The following is an 8,663-nucleotide window of genomic DNA, read 5'->3' as shown; positions in this document are numbered from 1 at the left end:
TGGAACGGGAGCGCTCGTAGAATCCGAATTCCTGCAACACTTCAGTTTAAAAGGAAAATGTCAATGTTTTAAACGGAAACATAAAATGTTTAAACGGTAACTAAACATGTTTTAAACGATTACAAAAATATTTAAACGGTAAGTAAATAATTTAAATGGTAAAGTAAATATTTAAACAGAAACAAAATAATTTAAACAACAAAAATATTTAAACTGTAAGTAAATAATTTAAATGGTAAAGTAAATATTTAAACAGAAACAAAATAATTTAAACAACAAAAATATTTAAACGGTAAGTAAATAATTTAAATGGTAAAGTAAATATTTAAACAGAAATAAAATAATTTAAACGGAAAAAGCAACATGTAAATGGTAACGTAATATATTTAAAAAGGTAAATGGGATAATTAAACAATAATTAACTTCTACAACTACATAAACATAAAAGACAAGAACTTTACAACGAGAAGAAATCATTTTCAATAGAATACGACAATGGCACATCATCTGTCTTAACAATAAAATCGACTACAGCACATTTGAAGATGAAGTACACATGACACATGCGCTGAAAGTCAACCTCGTTTTCTACTGGACAAATTGTTTATGTCCATCGAGTGTGATAAACTTCACCCTGACATAGGAAATATCGAGACCCCATCGCTCACATATTTCACTAACACTAATTCCCAAAAAGTCAACGCTGTGAACATTAGCACTCGTCCCTCCCCGTTGTATCTAGCAATAGCACAAAAACTCTACATAACAGCCCTGTATTTTAATAAGTTGTTACTCTCTTCCAGCAGAATGATCAAACTGAGGGCAACGAAGAAATTCTCACCTTATCAGGAAACTAGCAGAACTCAAATCGAATAAATCAGATGAGGTGAAGAAGAAGAAGAAGAAGAAGTAGAAAAAGAAAAAGATGTAATGAGCCTTCTAAACTTTGTTTGACAAAAAACAAGCAGGAAGGCCAAAAAAAAAATACACAATTGTATGCATAAAAATCGGGCATGATGTGATTGGGCGGTATTTTTCCCGCCATTTGCAAAAGTAAAAAATGAAATTTCATAACATGAACCCATTTTAAATAACCGATAGGGGGCAAAAGGAAATTTAAACTATAACAAAAGTGTTATCCGGGTGTGAAAAATTAGAGGAGGTTTTTAGAGATTTTTGAATATCATGAGAGACAAACAGTAATTTTACCAAAACTAACCCAAAATACATTCCCAGTGTAAATACAACCTTAAAACCTGACAGCAAAGAGGAACAGTACTCTATACATCAAAACCCTCTTTCCATTGAACAAGTAGTAGTATCAAATTATCAATATACATAACAATGAAACAAACAACTTCCATATACCCCATACATACAACTAGACACATTACTCCTACCAATACCCTAACCCTAAATCAAAACATTGGCCATTGCCATGCAAAAGCATGCAAGAAAGCAAGCAAGCTCAATCACATGACTCCACAAGCATTTGGGTTTTCCTCGCTAAAATAATCGTACGACTCCTGGCGTTCCACGTGGCGACCGTAATAAGCATCAGGGTGATACGGCGGCGCTTGCACGTAGTAGTTATCGTGCATCGGCACCGACGCGTAGTACGTCTCGCCGTAGTTGCTCGTGCTAGGGTACGCCGTGCTGTAGCTCAACACCGGCACGTGATGCACGTGCTGGATCACGTGCGCGGGAGGTGGTGTGGCTGTTGCGGCTTGATCAGGCTCCTCGTCGTCTTCGGGGTCTACTTCGCCACTAGCGGCGGCGATGTTGGCGTTGGGTTTCTTGTTCTTCTTTTTCTTCTTCTTTGTGCCGGCGGCGGGGTCGGTGACGGCGGCGGCGGCGGCGGTATCGATGGGGGTGGTGGGGCTTTCGGGTGGTGAGGATGAGGGGTTGGGTTCGTCAGGATTGGGCTTCGCCGGAGCTTCATCGGCGGGTTTCGGGGCAGGAGTGGAAGCAGGAGTGGGGTCAGCAGTGGGTTTGGGGTCAGGGTTCGCCGGAGGATCGCTGGGTTTCTCGGATGGAGGTGGGTTGGGATTGGGGGCGGGATTGGGATTTGGATTAGGATCAGGGTTAGGATTAGGGTTAGGGTTTAAGGGTTTGGATTCAGGCCAGAGCTCGGCGTGCTTCTTGCTTTTGGCGAGCTTCTTGATCAGTGTCTCGGCGGCGACGTTGCCGGTGACGGTGACCTTGTGCTGCCGTGAGTCGATCAAGATCTCATAAACCCCTAAAAATTGGCCCCAAATTGGAAGAAATTGAGCAAATCGAAAGGAAAATTTAAGAATAAATTAGAGAAATCGAAAGCTTAAAGGTCAGGTCAGCTCACCGTCGATGTTCTGGAGAACACGCTTGACCTTCTTCCGGCATCCTTCGCAGTGGATTGAAACGCGAAGAACCCATGTCTGAGAAGAAGAAGATGAAGAATACCATAAAAAAATCACATCTTTGTGTGATATTGGAGATCAAAAATCAGAACTTTTTAAGATTAGATTACCTGATATTTGAGTGACTGTGAAGGAGAGGATTCTCCTGAAGCCATGAATGAAGAGAGAGAGAACAAGCAATGGTGAAAGGGGAGTTCAAGGTGCTTCAATGGAGAGCTTAAATGGAGATAGATTTGGAGGAGAGAAAGAGAGAGATTAAAAAAATGTTTAAAAGAAAAGGAAAAGGAATGTGGGATAGTGAAAGGAGAGGAAAAGCTTTTGGTTATTATTATTATTATTATTATTATTATTATTATTATTATTATTATTATTATGTTTATTTTATAGTCTTCTTATGATTATATATATATATATTTATTATTTTGGTGGTGGTGGAGAGTGAGATAGATTGGCAAATGGGATGGGAAGCTTTCAATGAAAAATCTTGTTTTGCCACCACTAGATATCAAAATATTAGTGTGCAAACTGGAAGGTGGCGGGTTGCATCCAGATCTTTCTTTGTATCAATTTAGGAATAAAAAAAATGGATAAATCAGAGGGCATGGATTTTTAATTTTATTTTTTTTATTTTAAATATTTTTTTCTGAAAATACATGATTTTATTTAATATTTATACTAATAATACAAAAAAACACCTATTAAAAAAATCAACTCTTTTTAGAGTTTTCATTGATTCATATAGTCACAAATATTTATTCAAATATATATAAATATATATAGTCACAAATATATATATATATATATATATATTGGGAGATTAACTTTTTTATACTTATAATTTACCCCTCATTGATTAACATAGTGACGAAAAAAAAAAAGAATTTATCCCTTAATTCTCCATATGTTTAATGAAGTATTAATTTTATCAATTAAATTGCATATTTTAAATTTATTTAAAATAATTATTTTATATTAAACCATCATCCCGTCCGATGTGGATCAAGGAAAAACAAAAATCATCTAGTCATTCTCCGCATACAATTCAAATATTAAAATATAAGATTTTGACATATATCTTATTTCAACACCACAAGTTTGGTAGAATCTAAACATCAACATGTCCTTTCATCCGTGGATGAATCTTGACTTTCACTTACATTGGGTAAGTTTAGTTACTACATCTCAACCTCAATTCACATTAGATACAACCTCCTCCAAATATTGCATTTTAAGTCCTGAAAAACAAATTAATAATATATAAATATATATATCACTTTAGAAGATGAATTCATGCACATGATGTGGTGATGCTACCACAACCACACATGGTGGGAAAGTTGAAGAGTTGAAGATAGTAGAAAGTGCTAATGATTGTTCAAACATTTTTACAAGCAATGTGTTTTTACCCTACCTAAAACCCTAGCTCAGAATAAATAAATATTTAAAACTAAAATAAAAAAAAAAGGGTCGAAGTTTGAACTATGCTTTGGTGCAAGATTAAAAGGAAAGGATACTCAACGGTTGTGGATATGTCAGTAAAGTCGAGGTTGGTATATGGATGATGCTTCAAAGACATGCTCAATAGACAAATGAATGCTAGTACATGTACTGCATGTATTATAGGCTGATTTTGCAGTAGAAAAGCAAATAAATTAGACGAATAAAAGTTACTTTGAAGTAAATATAAATCAGACTCTGGTACAAATGTAACATATCACATCTAAACTTAAAAAAAACAGAGTTCGTGTTTTCTAAAGAAAATAGATCAACACTGATTTATTGAAAAAGCAGAATCGTGTGACTTGTCCCAAAAATTATATATATATATATATTGTAACACATCGATTGATGAAGTTGATGAACATTTTAGTGCTAATTAATGTATATGTTATTAATCATTTTCTGGAATTTATGGGTAGAAAGAAATAATCATATCTTCAATTCTCTTGCTCCCCAAAAAAACATTTTAATGCTAATTAATGTATATGTTATTAATTATTTTCTGGAATTTATAGATAGAAAGAAATAATCATATCTTCAACTCTCTTGCTCCCCCCAAGAAAACATTTTAGTGCTAATTAATGTATATGTTATTAATCATTTTCTGGAATTTATACAAAGAAATAATCATATCTTCAATTCTCTTGCCCCCCACACACACATTTCTGTCATCATTAAAATTATTTATTTACTGATTGTTAGGTTTTCTGTAGCTAGAGACCTGAGCCAGAACATCCCAGAAGATTTCATCTATAAGCTCAGGCACTTCTTTATTTTCCTAACTACGCCTAGACTGACACTCCGAACATGCGCATTCAAGTTTGATTGACTTCTTCTGTCAGCTTGAGAAGGCATCGGACGCCAAGGATGGACTTCGCCTTTTCAGCTGTCCTTGTCAAGCTTGGTTTCTTTTTTCTTCAGTTGTTGTGTTTTTCGCTTTTGTTGGTTGTTAGGCTTACTTCACCTCCGGCGACTGTTAGCCTTCTAGTCTTTTTGTTGTGTGTTTTTTTCACATCTTTTTCATTCTTTTGTTTGCTTGCTCATGTCTATTTCTGGTTTTTTAAAATAAAATTGTGTTTTTTAATAAAATTGTGGTTTATCCATTTCTTTTAACTGTCTTTATCAGTGCATGTTTTGGATCTAGACTCTCAGCATGCTTAAATTGATTTGGATGGATTTAGATCAAAATGGCTCGACTCAGTTTTGTGTAATAAAAACCAGATTTTTTTCATTTTTCAACTGAAAAAATGTATATTTTTACCCTCAGATGATGACTTTGTTTTGGATCACTTGTTCAACTCCATAACTTATAATTTCGGTCAATAGCCACCAAGACAGTTTATATGATGGCATCTAATGGTGATAATTGTTTGTGTGTATTTACATCATGTGCTACAATTGCAAAAGCAACCATAATAGTGGTCATTGGATGATATCAACACTGCAGGTTGGACAAATAGCTAAAATGATTAACTTTTTTTTTTTAATAAATGAACAACTTTTTAGTTAAAACATAAAAATAAATAAATAAATAACGTCTTAATTTAGGAATCAGTGGTGCCTTTAAACCTTAATAATATGAAAAATGTATCAAATAACAAGATATTAACTCAAGAATAATCTAATCATGTTAAAATTGATATCTGATCGAACACAATCAACATTTCGTTTGGACATCACTAGGTACACTAGATATGATCATAATCATTATAATCATAAGGATTTAACAGCCTTACAGCCTTAATTTGATAAAGCTTGTGATGTTTCTTCCTTTATTATTATTATTTTTTTATCATATGCAAAAAGCAGTAAGAGAAAAGAATGCCTTAACAAATACACATAAACAAAAGAACATACCAAAGTTCAAACCTTTGTATTCCTTCATTTCATCTTCTGAAAAAGAGCTTTCTCTTGTGTTTGGGAAAAAAACGCTTTTGAGAAAAAGTTTGCACATTAACTCTGTCAAAGCAAAAAGCAGTGGAAAAGGAGTTAGATAAGTGGTCTCTAACTTTAATAATAAAAACTTTCAAGTGGGTTACACCACAGGGCTTACTCATTTCATATAGATAAGCATATACTTAATTGACCTTCTTAAAGATTTCAGCTTGGCATTTAATCAAAATACTATAATAATACTTGTATAATTGAGAAATTGGAAAATTAATCTAAAGCTAAACAGCTGTCCTAATTCTGGTGGTATGTCCTAAAAGTTTGCTTTTTAAAAAAATAAAAATCAAAAGGCTATATGAGGATCTCAAGGGATCTCATTAATGGCCCTAAAATGTTCATTTTATTAATGCTTTCATGTCAATAAACATAGAGACAACTTTGGAAAAGAAATCCAATAGCTTTGGTGCTGTTAATGAAACATCTGAATTGGACTAGTTGATTTCTTAATTAACATGTCAAAAAGTAATGGGAGTTAAAAAGTATAGATTTGTTGATTGGCAAGATGGAGCACAAATAATTTAACTTTGAGATCAGTCATAGAACCAATTTTACAAATCATTTGATGGTTAACAATCTAGACTAGCTATTAACAACAACAAAAATAGTGCTAATTTGATGATAAAAAAAAATGCCAAGGTCATGTAAACACTTGACATCTTGGATCAATTTATTTCGAAGTAGTGATTAATAATGTGAAATAGCATTTGATAAACTCTGTTGCATGGATGGGAAAGAGTATCAGTTGTGTTCATTTTTGCTCCTTCAACCCAAAATATAGATGTTTTAGTTCATCTAATTCACAACTAGCATGTCACCGCCACTAACACTTTGATTCAAGAGGCAGAGACTTGGATCATTTAAACAATGATTTTGAGTTCAACTTCTTTTATATGATAAAAATAATAATAATAATAATAAAATACCAACTAAAAGAGGTTTAATTATTTCCTTATAGGACTCCTAGGACCTCATCTCACTTTGTGGATCCATGATAAAAAATTAAAATTAAAATTGTCATACCTCAACTACATTAAAAACAAAAATAATCCAATAAATGAATCAACTACCACCTATCAACTATGTGAAATTGAAGGACCAAAAATGAATATTTTTTTCATGTGATTTAGAGACAAAATGATGCTTCCTTGGGTCCAGAGGAAAAATTAACATCCCACTATTGTTTAGAAGCAATTTTGAACTTTAATTCGCCTTCTTGTATCAATACCACAACTGACTATTAACAGTAATAGGCCAGTTAAATGCTAGTAATTATTGCATCAAATTGCTCTAGGATAAGTGCTGAAATTAATGATCAAATTAATTATCATTGCATGAGAGGGGCCTTTTGATTAATGATAGGCTTCCAAATGGTTGGTGGTTGTGTCAAAAGATAACTAGTCCCACCAGGTTGTTAGCTTGTTTTTTTCTGATAATATATGTCTGCAAGTAGGGCCATTCTCTAAAAAAAGATAGAAGAGCAAAAGTTAATTGGGCACATCAAGAAAATTAAAGGATCATCCTAATCATGGTTGCAGTGGGTAAGCTTACAACTCAACACCATTCACTGAGAGCCATCCGTTGTGTGACGAAACTGTGAGGCCCAGTTTAGTACGGCCAATATTATTTTTAGTGATTAGCCTAATTTTTTTATATTAATCATTAATTGATATTATTGTATTGTAACTTAAGTGAGTGTATTGGGGCTTCTCAATAAATAATGACATGTTTAATTAGAAGATGAGAGTAGGAACTATGAAAATTTTTCAAATATAAAGTTGAAGGGATTTTTTTTTATATGGTGAACAAGTCATTTACCTCAACTAATGTTATGGGACGGCGTTGATTCCTTGACCTCTCAATTGGCAAGAGAAGGGATCATTCATCTTTCTACTGTAGAGATTGTGGAAATTTTTTATTTGAGCTAATCAAAATTTAATTTAATTAATATTAATAAAAATTAATTATTTTAAAATTAAAAAATTATTTTTTAATATAATAATAATAATAATAATAAGTGTGTTAATATTAATAATTTTCTGAAGTTAATTATTACATAAATTTATTGAAATAATTAAATTTTCTAAAAATATTTTTGTAAGGGTTTGATCGGGAAACATGATCCAAATGTATCATGTTTGAATCTGACCATATTCATGTTGGAGAAAAAAAACTATCTATCCTTCCAACTCTAGGTAATTGGCGGTGATATAAATTGGTGACAAATACATTTTTATTTTTATAGTTGATCTTTTTGTGACAAATTGGCGATTGATTTTTGACTCGGTTGTCTTCCAATAACATGTTTTAGTTCTCTCGGGGTTTTTTTCAAATGACGATAAGCACTTAACTAATCAATGGTATTTTACACATTAGTAATAATTAACAATTTACCCTTGCATGCTCACCCAGTTGACATTGAGATTGGGTTGCAAGTTCACTATCACAATTGGGAACCTTTAGTGCCATTATATTGAGCACATTTTGAACCTGACAATGAAAGTATCACAAACCAAACTTTATACAGTAGGACACTACCACTAAATCAAAGATCTTCTAATTTTTCTTTTAAAAAAGAGTTGAAAATGACAATATAGAATATAAGCAAAGCTTCTTTTAAATTCTCTTTCAAAACAATCTTCCCTTTTGGATCTATTTACCAAAGAACTCGAACATAATAATAATAATAATAATAATAATAATAATAATAATATAATTGAATAATATAATTGAGTGAGCACCATCGAATGTAACCTCCTATATATTCAAGGTTTTGCCCAATTGCAAGTAACATCAACCTAGTTGATGTTCTCCATCATT

General features: G+C 32.7%; 1 protein-coding gene across 1 annotated transcript; it reads right to left on the bottom strand.

Moving 5' to 3' along the window:
• Window positions 1-1,283: 1,283 nt before the first annotated feature.
• Window positions 1,284-2,671, bottom strand: LOC120273365 (heavy metal-associated isoprenylated plant protein 36-like). The gene is made up of 3 exons (XM_039279993.1): window positions 2,507-2,671; window positions 2,339-2,414; window positions 1,284-2,239 (listed from the first exon to the last, which is right to left on the bottom strand). Exons 1-3 carry the CDS (start codon window positions 2,549-2,551, stop codon window positions 1,473-1,475), a joined length of 888 nt encoding a protein of 295 aa, XP_039135927.1. The 5' UTR covers window positions 2,552-2,671; the 3' UTR covers window positions 1,284-1,472.
• Between the last annotated feature and the right edge of the window lie 5,992 nt (window positions 2,672-8,663).

The sequence above is a fragment of the Dioscorea cayenensis genome, chromosome 12 (genome assembly GCF_009730915.1).
Source record: "Dioscorea cayenensis subsp. rotundata cultivar TDr96_F1 chromosome 12, TDr96_F1_v2_PseudoChromosome.rev07_lg8_w22 25.fasta, whole genome shotgun sequence".
Taxonomy (NCBI): domain Eukaryota; kingdom Viridiplantae; phylum Streptophyta; class Magnoliopsida; order Dioscoreales; family Dioscoreaceae; genus Dioscorea; species Dioscorea cayenensis.
Note: the sequence above shows the minus strand (reverse complement) of the source record. Positions and strands in the feature narration are given on the sequence as shown.

Excerpts from the sequence above, each read along its gene's own strand:
- LOC120273365 (XM_039279993.1), bottom strand. The coding sequence starts at position 2,551 with ATGGCTTCAGGAGAATCCTCTCCTTCACAGTCACTCAAATATCAG. Across the intron at positions 2,415-2,506 it reads CACAGTCACTCAAATATCAG|ACATGGGTTCTTCGCGTTTC; the intron begins GTAATCTAATCT and ends TCTTCTTCTCAG. Across the intron at positions 2,240-2,338 it reads TGTTCTCCAGAACATCGACG|GGGTTTATGAGATCTTGATC; the intron begins GTGAGCTGACCT and ends GCCAATTTTTAG.